The sequence below is a fragment of the Bubalus bubalis genome, chromosome 2 (genome assembly GCF_019923935.1).
Source record: "Bubalus bubalis isolate 160015118507 breed Murrah chromosome 2, NDDB_SH_1, whole genome shotgun sequence".
Classification (NCBI taxonomy): domain Eukaryota; kingdom Metazoa; phylum Chordata; class Mammalia; order Artiodactyla; family Bovidae; genus Bubalus; species Bubalus bubalis.
The window spans coordinates 24,781,447-24,804,908 of NC_059158.1; the positions used below are offsets into that span (position 1 = coordinate 24,781,447).

The 23,462-nt window shown below is 54.1% G+C and overlaps 4 protein-coding genes across 18 annotated transcripts; 1 reads left to right on the forward strand and 3 right to left on the reverse strand.

Annotated features, from left to right (window-relative positions):
* Nucleotides 1–387: 387 nt before the first annotated feature.
* Nucleotides 388–11,565, reverse strand: BAG6 (BAG cochaperone 6). 12 transcript variants are annotated; one of them, XM_025267178.3, is made up of 26 exons: nucleotides 11,330–11,565; nucleotides 10,557–10,677; nucleotides 9,424–9,541; nucleotides 9,114–9,310; nucleotides 8,825–8,878; nucleotides 8,586–8,660; nucleotides 7,796–8,034; nucleotides 7,140–7,269; nucleotides 6,346–6,543; nucleotides 5,885–6,137; nucleotides 5,453–5,530; nucleotides 5,234–5,341; nucleotides 4,999–5,111; nucleotides 4,802–4,889; nucleotides 4,396–4,679; nucleotides 3,379–3,676; nucleotides 3,062–3,231; nucleotides 2,823–2,876; nucleotides 2,589–2,691; nucleotides 2,375–2,499; nucleotides 2,067–2,213; nucleotides 1,905–1,964; nucleotides 1,653–1,796; nucleotides 1,462–1,569; nucleotides 855–1,001; nucleotides 388–569 (listed from the first exon to the last, which is right to left on the reverse strand). In XM_025267178.3, exons 2-26 carry the CDS (start codon nucleotides 10,662–10,664, stop codon nucleotides 474–476), a joined length of 3,495 nt encoding a protein of 1,164 aa, XP_025122963.3. In that variant the 5' UTR covers nucleotides 10,665–10,677; nucleotides 11,330–11,565; the 3' UTR covers nucleotides 388–473. The 12 variants fall into 12 exon arrangements, with proteins under 12 accessions (XP_025122963.3, XP_025122959.3, XP_025122980.3 ...); XM_025267174.3 differs by lacking the exon at nucleotides 11,330–11,565 and adding an exon at nucleotides 11,155–11,323; XM_025267195.3 differs by lacking the exons at nucleotides 8,825–8,878; nucleotides 11,330–11,565 and adding an exon at nucleotides 11,155–11,323.
* On the forward strand, nucleotides 10,783–15,767 carry APOM (apolipoprotein M). Of its 2 annotated transcripts, none has more exons than XM_006041927.3 (6): nucleotides 10,783–10,858; nucleotides 14,239–14,393; nucleotides 14,681–14,754; nucleotides 14,847–14,945; nucleotides 15,143–15,241; nucleotides 15,632–15,767. In XM_006041927.3, exons 2-6 carry the CDS (start codon nucleotides 14,341–14,343, stop codon nucleotides 15,655–15,657), a joined length of 351 nt encoding a protein of 116 aa, XP_006041989.1. In that variant the 5' UTR covers nucleotides 10,783–10,858; nucleotides 14,239–14,340; the 3' UTR covers nucleotides 15,658–15,767. The 2 variants fall into 2 exon arrangements, with proteins under 2 accessions (XP_006041989.1, XP_006041988.1); XM_006041926.4 differs by lacking the exon at nucleotides 10,783–10,858 and adding an exon at nucleotides 11,629–13,861.
* Nucleotides 15,768–15,894: 127 nt separating this feature from the next.
* C2H6orf47 (chromosome 2 C6orf47 homolog) lies at nucleotides 15,895–19,339 on the reverse strand. Its single transcript, XM_006041925.4, has one exon. The coding sequence runs from the start codon at nucleotides 17,530–17,532 to the stop codon at nucleotides 16,639–16,641; it is 894 nt and encodes a 297-aa protein (XP_006041987.3). The 5' UTR covers nucleotides 17,533–19,339; the 3' UTR covers nucleotides 15,895–16,638.
* A 588-nt stretch (nucleotides 19,340–19,927) lies between these two features.
* GPANK1 (G-patch domain and ankyrin repeats 1) lies at nucleotides 19,928–23,385 on the reverse strand. Of its 3 annotated transcripts, none has more exons than XM_044928557.2 (4): nucleotides 23,271–23,385; nucleotides 22,247–22,463; nucleotides 21,125–21,817; nucleotides 19,928–20,552 (listed from the first exon to the last, which is right to left on the reverse strand). In XM_044928557.2, exons 3-4 carry the CDS (start codon nucleotides 21,733–21,735, stop codon nucleotides 20,108–20,110), a joined length of 1,056 nt encoding a protein of 351 aa, XP_044784492.1. In that variant the 5' UTR covers nucleotides 21,736–21,817; nucleotides 22,247–22,463; nucleotides 23,271–23,385; the 3' UTR covers nucleotides 19,928–20,107. The 3 variants fall into 3 exon arrangements, with proteins under 3 accessions (XP_044784492.1, XP_006041984.1, XP_006041986.1); XM_006041922.4 differs by lacking the exon at nucleotides 23,271–23,385 and adding an exon at nucleotides 22,991–23,254; XM_006041924.4 differs by lacking the exons at nucleotides 22,247–22,463; nucleotides 23,271–23,385 and adding an exon at nucleotides 22,493–22,590.
* Between the last annotated feature and the right edge of the window lie 77 nt (nucleotides 23,386–23,462).

Genomic DNA, 23,462 nt, shown 5'->3' on the forward strand with positions numbered 1-23,462 from the left:
GTCTTTATAATCAGACTCTGATAGGAACAGTGGGTGAACAGTGGGCTCCTTGAACTGGGTAGACCAGTTCCACCATAGTCAAACTTGGCTGAGTTACTCTGGTACCACTGCATGCTGGTCAAGCCAAGACTTATATAGGTCTGCAGCTACTTGGCAATTAAGTGGTTTTTTACTGTTTTGAGAGCCCTATCCTAGCGTGCACCTGAGCAGGTTTCTTTCATTGCTTTTAAATCCTTGGAAATGGCCAACTCTACAACAGGATACTGCTCATCTGTTCATGGTAAAATGTTAAAAGCTGTCTATAGCTGGGTTGCTGGAAATTATAAAACCAACTTCATAGAAGATTAAAGCATTTAGACTATTTAATGAAGACAATTGACAAAGAGAGCCAGGAAAATCTGACCTTTTATTTCTTAAATACTGTTAAGGAAGAAGGGGGGAAAATGGTCCCCTGATGATGGAGGGCCATGGAGCTAGGGATCATCAGCAAAGGCCCTGTGGGCATTCGGGAAGCGCTGGGGGCTGTAGTTGGGGTCTTCCTGCAGTCGCTTTTGTATGTCAGCCCGGAGCTAGAGAAAGCAAAGGAGGTTGGAGTGGCACAGGCGCAGACCCTAAGACCCCAGCAAGCACATGAGCCATCCCTTAGGAGGTACCGTTTACCCTACCAGCCGTATACTGTCCAGGAACCCAGAAATAGCATCACTGAGGCTTCCCAGACGCCTCCAGGAAAACATTGTAAAACCAAGTGGTAGTCCCAGACTCACCAGTTCACCTCTGAAGGGATCCAGGGAAGAGGGACCCTAGCCCAACCCCTCCCACTAGACCATCCCTATGCTGCTTCAAGGTGGGGGCACCTGCTGCCTGTAGCTCTCCTGAACCTCTGGTGCCTCCAGGTCCCGGCTCAGGCTCTCGGGGCTTGTCAGGGGCCGAGCTCCGGCTGCCTTAGCTGCCCGGCTCACGGCCTCTGAGAGAAGCAGCTGGGGGCCCTCACCCTGCATAGTCTGGGGGATGGGGTTGAGAGGGAAAAGAGGATCAAGGTCAGATCCAGTGCCACCACCCAGCTCACCCTCTGCATGAGTCAACCACTGAGCCTCCATGCTAGCGGAGAGAACAGAGACAGTCCATGTGTAGTTTTGTCCGTCTCTGGCCAAAAATGGCATTTGAATGTGCTGGACTTAATCTCCAAAGCAAGAGAGAGAGGATGGGTCAAGCCATCCAGCATTCTCAGCTAGCCCACAAGAGGATGCCTGCCTTAAGAAAAATGGGCCCTAGTCAAACAGGGTTTGGGCAATTGTGGGGTGACAAGATTGCTGGCAAACAGCAATGCAAAGGTCCCAGAAGGGTTTCCTTGTCGATTAAACGAGGGGACTAAAAACCAGGATGAATTCCTGTCTCTAGTTTGATTCTAAGCACAACAGGGGAAATCGGATAGAGGGATCCACAGGGAAGAGGCAAACCAACCTTACGTCTCTTGGCAGGCATACCACTGAGGTAGGCATCGCTCAGGGGGGGCTGCGGTTTCACTTTCCGCTGGCTCTGAATGTCCTGCTGGATAATAGGGACCCATTCCTGGGGAGCGAAGGATGATGAGAAAGTAGCAATCGCCACAGCCTTCAGCTGCCTTAACCCACCAACCCCCTCCTGACACTCACTGGGGGGACTGCAGCTGCCCAAGGTTCTGTCTCAGCAGAAGCTCCATCCTGTTCGTCTCGGGAGCCCCCCTCAGGAGCAGGAGGTGGGCCTCGGGACATGGCCTCTTCTGCTGTTGTTCCAGGGGCCGGGGAAGCATTCTCCCGCTGGGAGTCAGACAGTGGGAAGACCCAGGCTTCAGATTTCTCAGCCTCCAGCCCTTCCGCCCAGCCCTCCACTCCACGTTAGCTGGCTCCTCAACCTCTCCCTGGTACCTGAGGCTCAGGGGAAGTTCTCTCTGATCCCTGAACTTCCATTGGCTCCTCAGGAAGTGTCTGTGAGAGGGGGCAGAGAAGGAGACCACCACAAAAGGCCCTCTCAGATCTCTCCGGTTCCCTCAAGTCCCCTAAGCCCACAGCCCAAGAGGGCCCTCTTACCTGAGGGGGATCCCCAACCCTGCGAACGTATCTGAGAATGGCATCAGGGCCTACAGGCATGTGTTCCAGTACCACCTGCAGCCTCAGTCCCATCATAGTGGTCAGCCAGCTCACCAAGGACGGATTCACTCCACGAGACATGCGACGCTGGGGGAAGAAAGCAGACTTGAAACACAGAACCCTCAACTGGCCTTTGAAAGGCACCAAAGCACAAAGAGTGGCAGTTTGGAGGAAAAAAAATTGCAGGATACCAAAGAAAACCTGAGAAAAAGCAAAAGGCTGGGGATCTGGGACTGAGTAATGCTTACAATTCGGCCATTGATGACAGCAGCAAGCTCCATCTGCTGTCCCCCCAAGCAGTGCAGGTTCAGGGCCAAGCATTCAAACAGGCCCTGGTTACACAGCTCCAGCAGTCGGGCCCCAAATCCACTGTCTGTGGGCAATACAGAAAGACAGAATGCTGGTACCTGGCAGCCCTGAACATCCAACGTGCCCCTCACCCTGGCTCAGCCAGCCCCTGACCTGTGCAGTGCATCACATGAGCAGCAATGCTATTAAATTGCTCTTGGAGAAATTCCAGGTTTGTTCGGATGATGTCCACACCTGGCTGAACTTGCACCAAAGACTGAGAGAGAAGACACACGAAGACCCCCAAATCAGAAACCCAGACAGACTGGGAGTCAGGGAAGCAGCAGCTGGAACAACAGCCACCCTGACCACAGTCAGGAAAGGAGCGGCTGGAAAAGGGATACTCACAAAACTCTCCCGCACATATTCTTCAAGCCCCGTGATCAATGCGTGGGTTGCCGTCTGCAGGCGGGTGGAGACAGCACAGGTTAGAACAAACCCCACCCCTCAAGACACGTCCCCCTCCTCCCCTAGCAAGCCCAGAGCTTCGGCTGGGGCAGTCACAGCTTTAGGCAAGGCGTAAACGAAGTCAGAAATAAGTAACAAAAAGTGAGATGGAGAACTCTGGGCCCAAGGTCTTCATTTACCCGGATGTTACCAGGTGTGGGCTCCTGGCCACCCAGGTAGTGCTGGTGGAAGAAAGACCGCAGCTGGGGCTGGAGCCGCTGCAGGGGCTGGAAATGCCCGTGGAGCAGCATCACCACATCCACCATGGAAAAGTTCTGGCATAGAAGAGACAGCAGGGCCCCGAAGAATCCTAGAGACAAGGACTGAGATCAGCAGTGACCTTTACCACCTGGCCTGCCCTCCAGCCCATCAGCCTCATCCCACCATCAACAAAGGCCACCAACTCTCCCCTGGCTGCCCGATCCCTAGAGAAGGCAGGGCACCCTTATCTGCTCACCGAGAGCCCCATCGGCCCCGGGCTCAAAGATGTTGCTGGACCCACTGAGGCGCTGTATGAAAGCAGCGATGCTCTCACTGCTGCCAGCCCGGGCCCCCAGGGAGCCCAGCAGCGAGCTCAGCACACCCTGCACCACTGAGGTGAAGAACTCCAATGGCAGGCTTTCAGGACCCACGCTGCCAGGACTCCCACTGCCACCAGAAGGGGACCCCGGTGGGGGTGCTGTCTGCTGCTCTGGGGCCGGAGGGGGCGGTGGGGGTGGAGGCGGCGGAGGAGGGGGAGCAGCTGTTTGTGTTGCCTGCACGAGAGAGAAGGAATAAAGAACAGAGAGTGAAATCAGAATGAGGACATAGAAAGGCATTATGCTTAGTTGCTCAGTCAGTCATGTCTGACCCTGCAACCCCATGGACTGCAGCCTGCCAGGCTCCTCTATCCAAGGGGATTCTCCAGGCAAGAATACTAGAGTGGATTGCCATGCCCTCCTCCAGCGGATCTTCCCAACCCAGGGATCGAACCCAGGTCTCCTGCACTGCAGGCAGATTCTTTACCAGCTGAGCCACCAGGGAAGCTCATGAATACTCAAGTGGGTAGCCTATCCCTTCTTCAGGGGATCTTCCTGACCCAGGAGTAGAACCGGGGTTTCCTGCATTGCAGGCAGATTCTTTACCAGCTGAGCTACCAGGGAAGCCCCAAAAATGGCATTGGGGAGGCACAAATCCACAGGGGTCTGGAAGGTACGGCGCTCTGTTCCAGTCTTTGCGCCTTACAGCAGAATACACATGGCGGCTTCTCATAAGCTGAGTCGGGTTGAGCAGTTACCCTCTGAACAGGTTAGCTCAGGAAAGCAGGGACACAATTACTGTGCTTCTCTCTCCCAGCCCGTTTTCCTCATCTACCAAATGGAGGGTGCTGAGACAATCAATTCCCAATGTTCCTTCCCAGTGGCAACAAGACACCCAGTACCTGGCTGGGCTCAGGAAGAGGAAGGCTGAAGCGGCGAGTCAGCCAGCCACTCACCTGCAAGAAGTCCGTCATGCCCTGGAGAAAGGCGGGTACACCAGGCATCGCCACAGTAATGGTGGGAGAAGCCATACCAGGCCCTCCAGTTCCCGGCCCAGCAGGCCCCAGCAGGTTCCCCAGGAGCTGAGAGAACTGAAGATCAGAGGAGGAGGCTTGAGGGGGCGGAGGCTGAGTGGGCCCCCCGGGGGCAGGGCCAGCTGTGGTAGCCGTGTTGGTGGTGCCGGAACTGGCTGACGCAGTGGCAGGGGCTGGAGATGGAGCCATTCCTGGGGTCCCCTGAGCTACAGAGAGCAAAAGAAGACAGCTGAAAGCTCAAGGAAAACAAGACCCCACAGCATCTCCATTCTGGTGGAGGGAACTGGGAAACCACTTCCATCTGAGGTGGAGAAGGACACGGACTCACCCACAAGGACAGGCTGCATAAGAAGCTGCCCCACGAGGCCGCTCACCATCTGGGCTAAAGAGGCATTGGTACCCAAACCAGCGCCCGGCTGAGGGGAGAGGACAAGAGCAGGCTTTCAGACTTGGCCTCTCCATGCCCCACCACAGGAGTTTCTCCCTACACTCTTCCCCGATGGGACTCCCCCACCCCTAACTCACCAGAGCCCCTGAGACTGGGGGCCCCCCAGGATGGGAAGGCCGAGCCTGTGGAGGGGTGGGCCGGGCAATCACCAGCCGGGTGGGAGCTGTTGGGAAGCCTGGCACCTGCTGTCCTGTGGGCGGCAGAGGGGAGAGACCGAAGAGGGCTGAGGGCCCAGTCCAAGCAGGCCAGCAGACGACACCCACCACCGTGGACCGGGCCCCCCCTCCCAGGCTTCCCCTTTCAGGTTGTTACCTGCGGCCGCGGAGGCAACAGCTGCCACCATGGCCTCATGAGTGATCTGGTGGGCGACGGCGTGCATGAACTCAGGGGGCAGGGAGGGCAGCTGGATGAGGGTGGAGCCTGGGGGGTGGGTCTGATGTAACCTTGACCCTGGACCCCCTTCAACCCACCCACTCGGCCCTACCCCTTCTCTACCCAGAGCTCGGCCTGCTCTGATGCCCTCACTCTTACCCAGGGTCTGGCCATGACCAGGGGGTCCTAGGGGGCCAGTGGGAGCACTCGGAACTCCACCAGGCTGTGTGCCAGAATCTGGGCAAGGAGACAGAGACAGTGGCTCTGAGACAGGCGGGGCCAAGGTCTAACTGGATCCTCCCGAGATTAGCATGCTTCAGGCCTCCACTCCCCCGACCAGAAAAATGGCCTTTCACTCCATCTAGATGGGGAGGAGACGCTCCCTTCACCACGCACACAACTCTCTGAGGACAGGCCGTTCTTCCTGCCCCTCCCCACACACGCCAACTTAAAGAGACTGTGCTCTGCGCCCTCAGCCACCACCACCAGCCCTGGCCTCTCCTTTCCCACCCTGGCGCCCCCGTATCTCAGCACCAACCCTAGACCCCTCCTTGCGCTGCTCTGCTCTGCCAGCGGCTGTTCCCAGCTCACCTTGGATGTTCATGTGCATCATGACCACGGGTTCCACGCTCTGGTGGGAAATCCGGATGACCCTCGGGTGGCTGGTGGTCGGTGGGGGAGCTGGCCCTGGCGGGGAAGCCCCCTCATTCGAAGACTCAACGGCGGTAGAAGAGGGGGCCAGGGACGAGGCCTGCCCAGCACCAGTGGGAGGTGCCTCTGCACCTGGAGTCGGGGGGGGCCGTGTCCCATTCCCCGTCATGGTCACAGTGGTCCCCACATTGATCTGGACGAGAGATGATGGGGCAAACATGAGAAAAATACAAGAGCCTAACCCAGAGCACCCCATGATACACTTCTAAAGTCTCCTCCATCCTGGGTCACCATGTTTGCAAAGTCTGCTCCCCTCCCAACCTCCTTGGAGCCCAACAGCTACAATGGATCACTCCATCAACAGCCCCCCATCTGCCCGCATCCAGGCTCCCTTGATCCACCTGGATGGGGATGGCCGCCTGCTGGAGCACCATGGGGGTGGTGTAGTGAGACATGGGCCGGACCACGTGCAGATGACGAGGGGGCGCACAGGCCAGATTGCAACGCAGGTCGGATAGCGCCACGAAGGTGTTGCCCAGCAGCCGCAGGCTCTCCCCCACCAAGTTGATCAAGCGCTGGTCCTCCTCACGGCCCTCTTGCTGTACTCGCCGGGGCCAAACACAGAAAGGCAGAAAACATTAGACTAGGATCCACCTTATTAAAAAAGTAATGCCTTCTTGAGATTATCACATTCTCTTTGTCTTTTGAAGAAGGAAATGGCAACCCACTCCAGTATTCTCGCCTGGAAAATCCCATGGACAGAGGAGTCTGGCAAGCTACAGGCCACTGGGCTGCAAAGAGTTAGACACGACTGAGCAAGTGAGGCTATGTCTTCAGGTACATCCTCTGAAGCTTCTGTATACACCAAATCTTTGTAAGTAAGCTCTAGTTTATACACACAAATAGCTTCCTTTGATAATAAACCCTACAGTGAATCAGTTGCTAATCTCCCTTACTTTATAAACTTCCTAAGTAAATCATTTAGGGGATATGAAAGTGTGAAGAGAGTGAACACCATAAAGATGTTGAGGAGGAAAAGATCCCGCTTCCCTATCAAGGAGGAAATGATCACTTCCTTCCTAAAGAGAAGCAGCTCTGTAGATGACATCTTTTGGGGCGCAGGGCAGGGGAAGTGATCTATGCTTCGCCCTGCTCCATCTGGGGGTGCTGGAGGTGAGGGGGTGGGTGGGCTCACATTGTTGTTATAGTCCGTGGTGGCAGCAGCGCCCAAAACCTCATAGTAGCGCTGCAGGAAGGGCTGGAGGCGGCTCTCAAGCCGCTGCAGCTCCTGAAGCACCTCGACATACTCCGCAGGCGAAGGGTGGCTGTGGACAAAACCCAAAGCGGCCGTGAGCCAAGGCTTCCTTCAGATTCCTGCCCTTGCCACCCATGCCCCACTTCTCCTTGGCCTCCCAGAGCCCCAGCCCAACCCCCCTGACCCCCCCAAGAACTAGCAGAACCTCTGTTCTTTAACCTCACCCAAGGGGGAAGAAGAACAGGCAAAGACAAACTGCTTTCACCCTTCCCACCACACAATCCTGTACCTACAATGGCAAAACACTAACTCTTAAAAACCAGATGGGGCCTCTGGGTACTCAGGGGAGAGAATCTTGCCACCTCCGGGAGCACCATGTGGATTTCCCAACCCGAAGGAGGGCAGTGCCTCTGGCTCAGTGGCCAGTCTCAATCTCATTTACCTACTCCAGAGCCCCTCCCTGCCCCTCAACACTAATTCCACAAGCACCACCTCTGAACAATCTTCTCTCTCCCATCAGACCTTTTCCTGGTCCTTACACTTCACTTAGAATCCCCACCCCACCCCCACCCCAAATGGTGCCCTTCCTCTCTCACTTGGGTGCATTTGTCTCTGGGGCAGATGCTGGGCCCGCTGGGGCTGGGCCAGAAGGGGTGAGCTCCGGGCTCTGGGCAGGGGCACGCTCCTCCACTTCTTCCGCCTCCATGGGCTCCCGAGGAGGCACTTCACTTTCAACCGGTTCTGACGTTTGGGAGGTCAAGGCCACTGGCTCCGGGGCAACCGTTGGCGTCTGGGGTGGCGGCTGACTGTGCTGGGCTTGGGCCCCTCCTCGGCACTGAAGCGGGGGAAGAGTCAGGACAACAAAGGCAACGTGAGACTGCAGCACATTACTCAGGTCAGAGCAGACTGAGTGGAGAAGGGGCACTAACTAGGCGCCCCGAAGGCAGGGCTCTGCATCTGAATCTCTGACTCCCTTAAAACATACACAAATTAGATGTGTGACAAACACCTATGATACTTACAAATAAACTATTAACAAAAACTAGGGATTGCGGTTTCCTAACCTCCAAGAGAAAAGAAGGAAAGGACCCTGGCTGCAAATACAAACCAATGAAGCTAAGCCATCCCAGCATCAAATATGATAACCAAGGAACAGGAAGGCAAGGAATCCTTCTTTAATTGCAAAGAGAATCAGCAGGGACAGGACTGCCTCAAACGAAAGATACTTTTTCTGCCCAAAAGAGCAAACACTGCAGAAAAGAGATTAGATTAAGAGGGGAGAACCCAGTGGATGTGACCAGTCATGCCCTCATACCTAGGCTGAGACAAAAGGGGTAGGGAGGATGGAGTGAGACAGGCAGACAGTGGCCAGCCTTGCCCACTCACCTCCATCCGGGAGAGTAAGGTCTGTATATCCCTGATCATATGCTGAGCCATCACCAGCCGCACTCGGGGCTCACTCTACAATGAGAGAGGGAAAATCAGGGTAGGTTGGAGATAAAGCCAGGAGCTCCATTACCTACTAAACCAGGACCTAGCCCCATCTCCTCAGCCAGACCCACCCCCCACTTTGTGGCCTCCTTCTCCCAGATCCCCTTCCTTGACCCTCCCAGGCCCCGTGATACCTGAATCGGGGCCTGTTCCATGTTGATGTGAACATCCACAGCAGAGCCGTCACTCTGGGGAAAGGGTAAGGGAAGTTGTTCTGGGAGAAGCCAAATACTAAGGCCCCCACACTTCCAACTGATTCTCTGGAGCCCGACCCCTCTAGCTCCTCAAAGACAGAGGCCGTTACCAGACCAGAGGGCCCACCAAAGCCCTTCTAAAGACTGACAACTCTCTTATGAACTCTTGGCTACTACCACAACCAAAACTGCTCCCACAAAAACCCTCCCATGAGGAACACAAGCTTACGGGAAGATTGAAGGTTCCAACCATGACATAGCTGTTGGCATTCCGGTCATGAACAGAGGCCCCAGGCCCCCGAGTACCAGGCGTGGGTCCCCCACCATGGGTGGCTGAGGTGGACCCTGTTCCAGAAGATGCTCCAGAAGGGAGCTGAGTCTGAGGAGGAGCCCGTTCCACAAGGTGAATAACCTTTCCCCCAACATCTGCAGAAAAAAGATACACACCAAAATATCACATGATCGGGTAAACCCATGGCCTCAGCTCACTGCTCTGGACAGCAGCCTCAAGCTCTGCTCTGCCTCCCCCACCCTCTTACTGTATTCTTGGAGCTTCTTATCATCCTGCAGAACTCGTCCCTGGTAGATAAGCCGTTGTTTCTCAGACGGGATGCTAACAGAAGCAGCAATATGCTCCTTAAACTCCTTTACGTTCATCTGCAGGGAAGAAGAAACATAATGAGGAATCAGGGAATGGAAGAAAAAGAACAGAAGAGGGACAGCTGACTTGTAAGGGGTAAAAACCACCCCATCCTAAAATTACTACCCATCTGTCTTAATTGTGAGGTAATTACTGAGCAAAGCCCTGAACTAGGGCAACACTTGTCAAAATACATAAAATAAACGTAAGGAACTTCAGGTATAGGCCCAGGAGAAAACTACAGGGCTGAAGAGCAGAAACACCAACTGACATTCTCTTCTCTCCTTCTCTGCCTGGCTCCAAAAGGAATGTGTGTACCTAGAGATACCGGTGACCCCTCCACAAACACAAAATGATACAACACTGTAATCTTAAAAATAAAAGCAATGGCAAAGAAGATGTGGTAGAGAATCAGGTTAAGGAAGGCAGACTCAAGCAAGAAGAAAAAGGGGCAAAATCAGAAAAATATTTTTCCTAACTAGACAACTGACTTGTGAGAAGTACCCAGCTGTTTACAAACACCTAATCACAAAAGCCTGCACAGTCTCATTAAATACACGTAACAATGTGTTAAAACTATGGATCAACCTCCTTACAATTTTGTCTACTAAGGATCTACCTACATTATGAGCATTATGGGATCCGACTTCTATCCTTCAAAAACACAGCATAGACCTCATCAGTTTTTAAGACACTCTTCTACTTTAGGTCCTAGTGTTCTGTTTGCCTTCCCAAAAGCAGGAGCCATATCTGTCCCTTTGGGCTGGGGCTCATCTATAATGTTGGCATACAGATTCCTCCTTTCTTTCTTTCCCTCTGCATTGAGTTTTATCGGGCGGAGGAAAGCAAAGAAAATCTACCTCACCCAACAAAAGCCAAAGAGGAAACATCAGAAAATGTTCTGGATACAACATGAACAAAAGAATCAATGAAAGAAAATTTGAAAACCATAATATCAGGCTCTTCTTTCAGTACAAAGAACCTGTAAGAGGAAGAGTTAATGAGTGTCTCCCAGAAGTACTGGGGTCTCACCTGGGCCCCCACAATAAAGGTCCGGGTCTGAGAGTCCAGGGTCTTCACCAGCACCTCCAGGCTGTCAGGTTCCTCCATAGTGGTACTGGTACTATCATTGGGCTCCATGGCCGACAGCTCTCTAAGGAAGAATGTTAGGAGGAGGCCCGCTGTCGCCTAGAGCAGATTTTTATATACCCGGAAGCCTCCCCTGTCCGAGACTCCGCCCCATACCTAAAGAGTTTCTCCCACACAAGCACACACACTCACACCCGCCCCCATCCCCCTTCTGACTCCGGGGCACAGGGAGAGAAACACAAAGGGTAAGAGAGCGACGGCACGGGGAGCTGGAGGGCGGCAGGTGGGAGGGGCTCAACGACGCCAATCACGGTAAGGGAGGGCCAGTAGAGCTAGGAAGACGGAAAGGTAGAAAACACGAGACCGGTGTCATCACCGGTCACGGTAGGACAACGGCTCGAGAAGTCGGCAAACCCCGGGGACAACCAGAGAGTGAGGGTCGCGCCAGACTCTGCGGAGAAAGTGGTTTCGCGCACGCGCGCCACGCCACGCCCATCGAACCCGCTTAAGTCACTAGAGACCCGAAATGACGAACACTCACGGGGGGCCAGATCGGCGAGCTGTCTCCCTCTTCCACGTACCCTCGGTGCTCTAGCAGATAGGCACAACTAACACACTCCAAACACACACACACTCCAAACACACACACACACACACTCCAAACACACACACACACACCCTACCACCCAGCTCCGCCCCCGACTTCCCCACAGTACCGTCACTTCCGGTCTCCCCCAACCTGCCACCGACGGCCACTTCCGTTTCCCCGATAGTCTTTGGGGATTGTGAGGCGGTACTTCCGGCTCCCCCCAGGCCCCCAAGCTTTACTTTTGTGGGGCTTTTCCAGAAAGTCCGCGGCCCCAAATAGTGAGTTCCTGGGGCCGAGACGGGCCGGGGCCGGCCTAGATGGGAGGGAGCCGAGCACCCCGAAGAGCCGCCGCCACCGCCGTCACCCGGGGGACCGTACTGCGCCTGCGTGCGTCCTACTACGCATGCGTGCACACTTAGGCACCTCCCACCCCAGCTGGCGCTGTTCAGTTCTCCCCTGCGCGCGCTTAAGCAATAGGGGGTAGTGGTGGCCGCTGTAAATGCCTGAAAAAACCACTACGAGATGGGACTCTTCGACTGCCTCGAGAAAGGCTTTGAGCAGTTGTGTGGATCTTGGAGTCTGGAGACTGGGGATTGTGCTTCGCTAATCTAAGCTGAAGTCTTGGTCGGCAGAGAATTTGAGGCGGCACTGTCCAGGCCACCTAGAATTCTGTCTTCTCTTACCATCGTCCTCGCTGAGCCACTCCTTCGGCGCCTCCGGAAGTCACCCTTTCCGTAGGCGGTTGGAGGTGGTTCTCGAGCTGATTTACGTGCGGTGGCGTCGTTGGGCCTGACCTCGGTTTTGCCCGGTGGGCGTTTTGTGGCGCCATGTTCTTCCCCGGCGGTGTGCGGCCGAGGGGACACGCCATGTTTTGGAGAAGCCAAGGATTTAGGACTTTTCAGGACTTTTTTGTCTTAAAAAGGACGACTCCGAGTTTGGGAATTGGAAACAAATGGGGTCAGACTGGAATGAAACACAAGACTCTGACCCTGGGGGATTGAGAGGGCCGCCTAAGGGCTTCTAACAGGCGGAAGGTCCGGTAGAGTTACCGTCTCTCTGCCCTCTTCTCCCCCCGCCCCTTGGGCAAGGGCCTGGGCCCCGCAATGCTGCCACTCCTCCGGCCAAACCCGTTGTTGCCGGTGTACCTGCCTCCGGTGCTTGTCCTTTCTGGGATTTGCAGCTTATACTTAAGTCCCGGTACTAAAAGTTTTAATAAGCATCTGTATAGTGAGCCCCTAGTTGGTGCCAACCAGTTTGCTGAGGGTTTCACATACTGTCACATTTAATAGCCTTTCAACATCTATTACATCCCTTTTATAGGTGAATGTAAGTGGCAGAACTCACAAATCCAGGCCTACCAGACTCCCTTGGGTCAAGCACTTCTATTTTACTGCCCCAATAGCTTGCATTTTAGTTTTTTTGTTAAATATAATGAACCCTCAGCTATTCATCACCCAGATTTTATTCTTCTAGCTAAATCGCAAGCCCAGAGCAAGCCTCACCTCGCAGAACAAATATTGATGGCAGCCTGTGGGTTATAAATAATCCATAAAGGAAGTCCCATCTTCTTGGCACTACCCAATGACTGCCTCTTGACAATTCTTTGCCTACCTCCTATTACTTGAGAACATAATACCCACGAGAGACTAATAAGTGCTTTACAAACATTACTATTAATTATAGGGACTATTTACTTTGGATTTATGTGCAGGCCTTTGCTAAGGGCTTTATATGTCTTAGCTCTTTTAATCCTATGAGATTGATGATTTGCTCATTTTATACATGAGAAAACAGGCAAGATTAATAAAACTGTCCAAAGTAAGGGTTTGGACCCACCCTGCTTGACACCACTGTCTATACTTTTTAATAATTAGATTCTGTAGCTTCTTGCAGTAATAAACATTAAGCGAATGAACTCGTGTGTCAGCAGACTTTTCTGGAGGGTGTACATAGTTTCTCCAGTGAACAACTTCAGAGAGAAAGCCTCCCATCCACATACTTCAGCACCTGGTACATACCTGTTGTAAAGCACTTACCAGGTGGTATTGCAATGATTTGTTTACACAGCTAGTTCTCCTTAGACTGACTTCTTCAAGGCCAGGGACTATGTCTTACTTTTATGTTCCCAGGGCTTAGCCAGTTCCTGACAAACAACTGGAACTCAAAAACAGTTTGCTCAGTGAGTGAGTGACTGGTAGAATCAATCCATCTCTCTTCAGTGCTGCACAGCGCAGCAGATATCCCAGCTCAGATAGGGTTTGAAAGATCACCTGGAGGTCTCAGCTGTCTTAACTCTTGGGAGACCCTGGAGGTGCCAGGATGTACTGTGGAGTGGTTGCATTTCGAAGAGGGGGAGGAAGTCCCAAACACTGTAAGTAATCCATGGTTGGGTTGGAAAACAAGATTGAAGTTACTCATTAGCGGGTGAAAGGGTCAAGGGTCGAGGCAAGGGGGCTGGAAGCAGACTATACTGAGCAGCGAGTTGGGGACAGCAGTTAAGGCACCAGCCACTCCACGCCAAGTACCAGCTCCCTCCTGCCTGAAGATGTTCCACCACATTTGGGCAGCTCTTCTCTACCTCTGTGGCATTCTCCTTAACTCCATCTACCAGTGCCCTGAGCACAGCCAACTGACAACTGAAGGAGTGGATGGGAAAGAGGTATGCACTGAGCAGGTGGGAAGCTGCTCAGTTGGGGGTGGGGGGCTCTGATGGACTAGGGTAAGAGGCCCAGCATGATCAGAAAGCCACACTGGAAGGAAGAAAGGGTGTGAGTGTTGTGATGATGAAAGCAATAAGTAAAAAATATATATAAGTACTATGGCCATCAATTTGAAGACATGTAGAACTGGAGAGTGGGGTTTACTGAAGAGGAGCAAAGAGGAAAAGTCATTTAATGACTCCTTGTCATGGATCCAGTCTTTAGCTGGAAAAGGCAGCCAACACCCTCATCCCTAAGTATTGTCATTCTGACTGATGAAGAGGTTGGATTCTGTAGTGAGACCCACCTTCTTCTGCTCCCTTCCTTGTCTCTCCAGTTCCCAGAGCCCCACCTGGGCCAGTGGTACTTTATCGCAGGGGCAGCTCCCACCAAGGAGGAGTTGGCGACTTTTGACCCTGTGGACAACATTGTCTTCAACATGGCTGTGGGCTCTGCCCCCATGCAGCTCCAGCTTCGAGCGACCATCCGCACGTGAGTGGTGAGAAGGCAGAGGCACCAGTACGTGCGGTCTCTGCCTAAAGTGTGAGCACCCGCCCACAAAGAGCTGGGCTCTTTGGCATACCCATTATTCTTGGCCCACTTGAGTTCAATAGCTTTGTTAGTTTCCCTCCGGAGAGAGATGGATGGACCTAACCATCCCTTCATAACTTGAAACCCAAGGGGACCCAGGCTTCCAGAAAGAGTAAGATGGAATAGAGGCTGGTACTGAGTGGTTGAGGTGTCACTGTTTCTCCTCCTTGCCACCACCACTTCTGCAGGAAAAACGGGCTTTGCGTGCCCCGGAAATGGATCTACCACCTGTCTGACGGGAGCACAGATCTCAGAACCGAAGGTTGGTTTTCTCCAGCCCTCACTCTCCTTACACCCCCTGGGCTTGCTTGCTTCTGCATCTCTGTCCTCACACTTTCCCCGCAACCGTGACAGGCCGCCCTGACATGAAGACCAAGCTCTTCTCCAGTGCATGCCCAGGTGGAATCATGCTGAAAGAGACAGGCCAGGGTTACCAGCGCTTCCTCCTCTACAGTGAGTGTGGGGAGGCCAGGCAAGATCTGGGGAAAAAGAGGGGAGGTGGGGAGATGGGGGTTGGGAGGAGGCAATAGAGTCCCTTTCTCTGGGTTCTGTGACATCATCCCAGGAAGGGCTGGCTGCTTCCCTGAGGTCCTCACCAAGGGCCATGCTGAGAAGCAGGGGCTTTGATGAGCCTGGCCCTCCCTTTCCAGATCGCTCACCCCACCCTCCTGAGAAGTGTGTGGAGGAATTCCAGTCCCTGACCTCCTGCCTGGACTTTAAGGCCTTCTTACTGACTCCCAGGAATCAAGGTGAGGGGGTAAAGTCTTACGGAAGACAACTAGGACTTACCAAGTCTTCTGTGAGAGCTGGATGAAAGGGACTCAAGTGATGTCACCAGGGGGCATGGCCAAAGGCTGACATCATCACACTGGCTATGTTGACACTTCCATTTGTGTCATAGACTGATGGTACCAGAGGGAGCCAGGATGGACTCTGGGCTATTGCAGTGGATAAAGGGGGCAGAAGGTCAGACAGGGGGCAGAGTGTCAGAGGTCTGCAGGGGAAAAAAGACCTCAGAGACCCCTTCTCTGACATGGGGGCATGAGAGACTGCATTCTGCCTCATCCCGTTGCCATGAGCCTTGCCTCTCTCTCTGGGTCTCCCTCCTGTCTAGCCTCCTTTCTCCCTCCTCCCACCAGACACCTGCGAGCTGTCCAGTAACTGACCTGTGGCTTCACCTATGCCCCCAGATGGATACAGCAGGAACTTGTATGGTGAGAGGAGAAGCTGGAGACTCCCAACTCTCTTTCAAAAGTAATAAAGATGATTTTCCAATCCTCGTCTCATTTGGGGGGTTTGTCTTCCAATATCAGTCCCGCTCCCCTCATTTCAGTCCTCCCCCTGGACCTTCTCCCACCTTAACCCCCAGATGGACGGCGTCAGGAAGGACACTGAACGGTGGTAACTCTCACTTTGTAGTGGTATATTTAGCATTTGGTGTGACACAGTTACTTAGTGCTGAGTGAGCAAACCCAACCCCCTAGTGGGGTCTGCAAACTCTAGTGCTCCCCATGCTGCCTGTGAGCTGCCAGCCCCTCTGAGCTGGCCGTCCTGCCAACACTGCCTGCACCCAGCCCCACTCCCCCTGGCTCCTAGGAATCCTCAGGTCCTCCCTTCAGGCTCCCCATCACCTGTGGGAACCCCATCCAGACCCCCTAATCCACCCACCTAGGAGTGTTGCTCTTCCCCAGATGGTGCAGATCCCAGGATCCAAGGGATCCCCCGAGTTTCTCAACCACCCTCTTACCCCACCCAGAGGTCTGTCTGTCCTGACTGGTTTTCTCCACCCCTGGAGAGTTTTAAAAGGTAGAGAGGACACTTCAGTCTTTATTCTCACCACCACACTTTTTTTTTTTTTTTTTTGCTTTTAAAAAGTGGAGGTGGAAGAAAAAAAGTGGGAAAAATGTAAAAGCAAAAATTAACAACAGCTGGTGAATTCAAGGGCGAGGCCCCCACTGTCCATAAACACAGACACCCTGAACAGCTCTCCTGTGTGTGGAGGCGACTCTGTGCCCTCATACTCTGGGGTTTCTGCCCCATCCCTGAGGTCCCTGTGCTTACAATTTGGATCATACCTCCCACACTATCTTCATCCTTGCTCCCACCCCACTGAGGGTAGGACCCTGGGTCACACCATACCCCTTGGTCACAGCCCCTTGCCTGGGTCTCCCTTCTGCTCCTCCTCCTCCCTCCCTAACTTCTCGACCTCCAAATCAGTGGCCTCCTCATCCCCACTGGGCTCCCGGAGGCTGACAGCCAGCACCAGGGCCTGTAGAAGACCAAAGAGGCAGGCAAAGTGCAGGGGGTGAGCGGTCAGTAGGCTCAGCACGGCATGGAGTCCATGCAGAGCAGCCAGAAAGGACAGCAGCCCATGCAGCCAGAGGCCCAGCGGTCCACGCAGGCCCAGCGCGTCCAAGGCTGCCCGCAAGGGCCTTGAGCAGAGCCCCAGCAGGGCTGAGGCCAGCAGCTCCAGCAGGTGCAGGGTCAGGTTGGTGGAGATCTGCAGACACTCCTCTGGGTCCCCCAGATACTGGTGGGGAGCCCCTGCTCCCCCAACTGTATCCCCCCGCAACCAGCCCAGCAGCTTCTGACGCCGGCCAGGCTTCTCCACCGGGGCTTCAGCCACTGAGGGGCTCAATTCCTCTTCAGGGGACCCTCCACGTTTCCCGGTGCCATCTGAGTCCACAGGATCCTGTCCTAGTTTGGGAATGGTCTCCCCAGCCTCTGGCCTCCCAGACTCTTGGGTGCTGGAAGCAGTCTTCTCCCACTTCAGAGAATCCATCCTTTTGTACCCCAGTTGCTCAACTTGGGCCTCCCTGCTTGGTTCTGGAGCAGCCCCAGAGCTCCTCTGTGCACCTGAGTCCTGGGTCTTGGGAGACCCCAGATCTCCCATGGTTTCTGGGGCACTGTCCCAGTCACTCCCTGAATTCTCAGAGGAGCTGTCCATCCGTCTGGGTTCTGGGGTGGGCAGGTCAGGTCTCGTCGACTTCCGGCGGCCCCAGGGGCGAGGGAGCCAGCCACCAAGGCGTCGGAGGAACATGGCTGGGGTGTGCAATGAGCCTCCCAATTCTGGGGCTGCTTCCTGGCACGGCTTAGGCTCTTGGATGGGGGGACTGAGGATTTCCTCAGAAACCAGAGTGTGTTTAGGCACAGAAGAACAGGTATCTGCTTGGAGAGTCCTACTCTGAACTCAGGAGTGGCTCACCTCTTCCCAGGATGGTCATGCAGCCTGAAGCGGCTTGTTTCCGTTTCAGTTTTAAAGTAAAGAGAGGCACATTCAAATCCATTCACCACCACCCCACTCTACACACTCGATTCCCAAAGTCTACGAATCTGACAAAGCGTGGGACACCGTCACAGTGTCCTCCGTTTTCCAGGTTTCTTTCCCAGCAGGCAGCACCCCAAGTTTCACTCACCAAGGCCACGCCCCAAGGTGTCCCAGAAACTGGGTAGGCGGTTCTCCATCCAAAAAGGAAGGAAGGAAGGTGGCCACGGATCCTAGGTGCTCCCGACCGACCAGGAGAGTCCTAACTGCTGCCCTAAGGCAGCTCAGAAAGAAGTCTCCTGTTAAGTGAGTGGGGGGTGAGGTATCCGGCAAACTCCAGCCAGCAACCTTCCTGCTTTGATTCAGAGGGCTGTGATTCCTATAAAGTGGCCCCACTGGCACCCCAGCCCGCAGCTGAGATTCAGTCTTCGCAAGGTCAGGCCGGAGATGTCCTGGGAGATCCCGGGAGCGAGGCAAAGCGCGCGCCTGCCTGGGGAGCCTGGCGTCCAGGCGTCCAGGCGATGCAGCCCCTCCCGGGCCCAGCGTCGGGGCCTCGGCCTCGCGAAGCCGCCCGGAGCCGCAGAGCCCGGAAGCAGCCGTACCGGGACTAGAGGACAGGCGGAGGCGGAGCCCCAGCTCGCGGGGCGGACCCTGTCGATCGACCGCCCCCCACCCGCCGCCCCCGGCCCGAGCTGCCGGTGCGCGCCATCAGTGCGCACCCGGCCTTACCCAGGGGCGCACAGCCGAGGTCACAGGAGCCAAAAGCGTGAATGTAAGCCTAGCCTTCCATTTTCGTCGCCTAGAGACCCCCGACCGCCGGGATCCCCTTAAGCTCGCCCGCCCTCTTAGTTCCCTTGAGTTTTTCCCTGCATCCCGCTCCACTCCTTTTATAGTTCACGATTTCATGAAAGGCTTTTCCAGAAGAGAAAGCTGAGAGGAGGCTTGGGGCTTGAGTAGCCCTTCCTTGCTCCTCCCTGCACAGATTTTTACCTCTTGGATTTGACAACAGTGGGTACTTTATGTGCCTGGCACCTGGTATGAGGCAGGAGGAACAGGAGAGGAAGTGTGGGGAAGACAAGTGTAGATAAACAGGATGTGCTTCCTGCCCTTAGGCGTTTTCAGGTATCAAAATGAACCTTGGCTTAAAGTGTAGATTTGGGAGGCCAGTTCTGGTTCCAGCTCAGCTAACAGCCTACGGGCTGCATCATCTTTGGTCTTCCCATCACACTGCCTTCTTCCTGCAAGACCCCACCCATTATCATTTCTGAGCCTTTCCTGACTTCCCCATCACCATGCATTCTTTTTATCACATCTTGTCTCCTACAGGTGCGAGCAACCTGAAGATTGGGTATGTCTCATTCCCATTCATAGCACATAGTATACAAACTTATGAAATCAGTGATTGAACTGGCTGGAGTGGACAAAGGGTGCTTTCTGGGGGAGGTCAGACTTGCACGAAAGTGTTAGTCACTCAATCATGCCTGACTCTTTGTGACCCCATGAACACAGCCCACCAGGCTTCTCTGTCCATGGGGTTCTCTAGGCAAGAACACTGGATTGGGTTGCCATTTCCTTCTTGAGGGGATCTTCCAACCCAGGGATCAAACCTGGGTCTCCTGAATTGCTGGCAGACTCTTTACCATCTGAGCCACCAGGGAAGCCCTGCATAGACTTGCATGCTGTTACTGCCAAGTCACTTCAGTCGTGTCCGACTCTGTGCAACCCCAGAGACGGCAGCCCACCAGGCTTCCCCTCCCTGGGATTCTCCAGGCAAGAACACTGGAGTGAGTTGCTATTTCCTTCTCCAATGCATGCAAGTGAAAACTGAAAGTGAAGTCACTCAGTCGTGTCTGACTCGAGCGACCCCATGGACTGCAGCCCACCAGGCTCCTCCGTCCAAAGGATTTTCCAGGCAAAAGTACTGGAGTGGGGTGCCATTGCCTTCTCCGGTAGACTTGCATTGAGATGGGTAATTCCTGGTTCAGGGGTTTAAAAAATAGGTGGGGCCCTAAGGACAGTGGCTGGGGCTACAAGTGAACCAGACTGGCAGAGGCAACCCCATCAGGCCACATAGAGCTGCCTCTTCTGGCTCTGGTAGAATTTCATGTGGTCCCCAGTCTCGTTTGGCTTCCCTGCAACAGCTTCCAGAAAACTGAATAAAACACCAAGAGGGAGAAAAGCTTGATTTTATTTCTCAGCTTTTGGCTTCTTTCTACTGAAGGCAGAGTCCACTGATCAAAACCAGAAGGTGTGGAACCTGGGCAGACATCAGGAAGTAGAAGCCCAAGTGTCTAGGTTCAGGGCCCAAGTTCAGACTACAGCCACACACCAGGGTCAGAACTTGCCCAAGTCAGAACTCAAGGTTCATGTATGTCCGCAGATCCCGCTCCCAGGCCTTGTCCTTCTCTTCCTGCCTTCTCTCCTCTTTGCGGTTCAGTGTGGTCACCCTAGGGGCTCTCTCCCTTCCAGCCACTGCCCGTGTATCCCGAGCTGGGAAATGTGTAACTCGGGGCTGAGGTGCTGATCTGTAGCCTAACCCCTCCTGGTCCCTCTTGAGGACAGTGGGGATAGGGTTGGCACGGCCCTCACCCCGGGGTCCTAGCCCCATTCCAGGCTCCCAGCCCCCCCTCAGCAGCAGCTTGAAGCCTGGGCTGGAGGTTGGAACCCCAAGTGGCAGGATGGGGGGCCGGAGATCCCGGGACAGTGACAGCAGGTGAGCAGTGGATGTACAGTGGTTAGAGTCTTGAAAGTGGCCATCACAAGTCTCACAGTACTTCGGGGAGGGGGATCGGGACCTGGAGAGAAAAAAAGAGAAAGGTTAAGGGCAGCACAAGGGTTTAGGCCTCAGAGGTGGGTGGCAGGGTGGGACAAGGTCTTTCCAGTATTTCTGCCAAGAAACAAATCGCCTTTCCTCCCCAGTTAGCAACAGTGGACCTGAAGGAATGGTTAAGGCCTCACAAGGTTCTTGGGTGAGAAATAATAATTACTATAGTTAACATTTGTACAGTGCTTACTATGCTATTAAATACAAGCACTGTTATAGCATTTTATGTATATTAACCCATTTAATTAATCCTAACAACCCTGTAAGAAATATAGTCTAATTTCTTAGATAGGAAAACTGAGCCAACCGTGCCAACATGGACACTAGGTTGCTTGCCCAAGAAGTACAATCAGGATTTAAACCCAGAGTGTACAACACAGAAATTTAGCAGATATTTTACACTGACTATAAATGGAGTATCACTTTAAAAAATTCTGAATCGCTATATTGTACACATGTAATTTATATAATTATATATGCTTCAATAAAACAAAAATAGATTTAAAAGTTTAAATAATAATAAAAGATAAGGCTTCCCCTCACCGGTTCTCTGGACTTCTTGTCTCTCCAGGGCTCTCTCTGACCATGCGGGCCACCTCAGGGAAACCTGCTTCTTCAGCCAACTGAGCAGCATCTCTGCCCCCCAGCTCGCAGACCCCTACCCAGGCAGCCCCACGGCCCAGGAGATAGCGCACAGCTGCCCCCTGGCCTGCTCGGGCAGCACACATCAGAGGGGTCCACCAGAAAGCATCCCGAGTATTGATATTCCCTCCAGCTCCCCCTGCCTCATGGGGATCCAACAGCCTTTTTAGTTTTGCCAGGTCCCCCTCCTGGGCTGCCCTCAGTATCTGCTGGTTCATCTTGTCCTTTGCCTCAAGGGATCTCCTTTGTCCATGTCCTCCTGATGCTCCTGCTGCAGTCTCCCTCATCATTCTTCTTTTCTTCCTCTTTCTCTTACTGGCAGGCCCAGGCTGAGCTCTCTGGGTTTCAGAGGTGCTGCTCTCATCTTCAATCAAGGCTTCGTAGAAAGCCCGGGCTGCAGCCCCATCCAAGGTGGGCTCCAGCTCTTCAGGCTGTGATTGCAGCTGCCCATCTTTCCACAGATCACTGGGATCAGTGGCTGGGGTAAAGTTAATGAGGGAAGACCCAGACATGGCTTTTGGGAAATCTAGGAAAATGAGACTAGGAAGCCAAGCCCCTGGTGGTCCTGCAGCGACCAGAGCCAGTTCCAGACACCTAATGAGATAAACAAAAGTATCCTTAGCGTCAAAAATCCCCTCCCAACCCAAAAGTGACCCCACAACCTGGGAACCTGCGGGGTCAGTAACAGACAATGCCCCTCAGTAAAGGTAAGAAAGAAGTCTCCGTAAGACAGCTGCCCAGAGGCCCTGCGCTCCGCCCCTACCTCCATCCGCACCAACAATACCAGCCTCTCTGAGTCAACTTTCAGATCAGATCAGATCAGTCGCTCAGTCGTGTCCGACTCTTTGCGACCCCATGAATCGCAGCACGCCAGGCCTCCCTGTCCATGACCAACTCCCAGAGTGCACTGAGACTCACGTCCATCAAGTCAGTGATGCCATCCAGCCATCTCATCCTCTGTCGTCCCCTTCTCCTCTTGCCCCCAATCCCTCCCAGTCAACTTTATCACAGCGTAAAACATACCATTAAGAAAAACAATCAAATTGGCTCTTTAAATCTTCCTATTTCGGGGTAAGTTCTTCCCAAACAAAAACAAACACTACACGTCTCCGGAAGCAGGAAGCAGATTTCAGGAAGAGGTTCCAGCCTGTGTCGCTTTGTAGCTTCCGTACCGCAAAATGGCGCTACTCTAAGCAAAGGAGTCGACAAATAATCACTCGGCACAAAGACGCATGCGTGGCTGGGGAAAAACAAAACAAAACAAATTACCTGGGGGTGCAGGCGCGCGGAAGCGCCGGGTTGTTTCCCGCCCTGGAATGTTTCCATAGCAGAAGCACAACGCACCACGTGCCGGCGTAGCGCGAGGACTGAGAAAGATCCGTCGGTTGGGGTCCTGTTTTTACATAACGCCCCCACAATGCCCTTCGCCTCCCTCAACGTGGCCCCCGCTCCGAGCTCATTTTCTGGACCTGGGAAATCACTCTCAGGGTTAAAAAAGGCTCTGAGGCGGAGAATGCCCAGAAACCCTGAAATGAAATAACGTCACGCAACCCCTCACCATTATTCTGACCAGGGTTCGAAGGTCGCACTTAGCGCCCACAGCAGCCCCGTTCAAGCCCTAAGAGGAAATGGAGAAGTGCAAGGGGACAAGCAGCAGAATGGCTGGCACCACCTCAGGTTAGCCCACGGGGCCGTCCTGGTTCTCACACCGCTCAGCTCATCCCAGTACACCCTACCCAGGACCCTCAGCATGGAACCCGGCCTCACCTCCCGCCTCCGGAGCGCGAACCCCGGATGAAACATGGGCCCCGTCGCGGGTCTCCTTGGCGGGCTGACTCCAAGGAGCAAAGCGATAAGGGCCAGGAAGGCTGGCTGGCTGGGGATGAGGTCAATGCCCCGGGTAGCAAAGTCGCGCCGAGGCCTGAGGCTCGCTGTTTGATGCGAGAAGCAAGAAACAACCAGCCAGCCTAGTTCCTCTCCCGGCCCATCCCCTCCCCTCCATGGCCCCACAGTCCCCGGAATCACACGACTATATTTCCCAGGCTACCTGGCCCAGAACGCGGTACTGAGTTTCCGCTTCCGGTGGCGGCTCGCAGTGCCCTGCTGCGCCCCGCCCCCAGCGTCCCCCTCCCCCCGGGGCCTCGTGACACCAGGGTCGTGCGCGGGTCATCCTGGGATTCGTAGTTCGCCTTTCCCCAGTTTCGTCAGTTTCTTCTTTCCGAGGACTCCATTTCCCGGC

Bases quoted from the DNA above. Each gene is read 5' to 3' on its own strand.
- GPANK1 (XM_044928557.2), bottom strand. From the start codon at position 21,735: ATGTCTGGGTCTTCCCTCATTAACTTTACCCCAGCCACTGATCCCAGT. The intron at 20,553-21,124 runs GTGAGGGGAAGC...TTTTCTCTCCAG, and splicing joins ACAAGAAGTCCAGAGAACCG to GTCCCGATCCCCCTCCCCGA.
- C2H6orf47 (XM_006041925.4), bottom strand. From the start codon at position 17,532: ATGTTCCTCCGACGCCTTGGTGGCTGGCTCCCTCGCCCCTGGGGCCGC.
- APOM (XM_006041926.4), top strand. From the start codon at position 13,748: ATGTTCCACCACATTTGGGCAGCTCTTCTCTACCTCTGTGGCATTCTC. The intron at 14,755-14,846 runs GTTGGTTTTCTC...CAACCGTGACAG, and splicing joins CACAGATCTCAGAACCGAAG to GCCGCCCTGACATGAAGACC. The intron at 15,242-15,631 runs GTGAGGGGGTAA...TCCTCCCACCAG, and splicing joins ACTGACTCCCAGGAATCAAG to ACACCTGCGAGCTGTCCAGT.
- BAG6 (XM_025267178.3), bottom strand. From the start codon at position 10,664: ATGGAGCCCAATGATAGTACCAGTACCACTATGGAGGAACCTGACAGC. The intron at 9,542-10,556 runs GTGAGACCCCAG...TCTTCCCTGCAG, and splicing joins CCTTTATTGTGGGGGCCCAG to ATGAACGTAAAGGAGTTTAA. The intron at 2,214-2,374 runs GTAAGCATTACT...TTCTTCCCCCAG, and splicing joins CTGTCATCAATGGCCGAATT to CGTCGCATGTCTCGTGGAGT.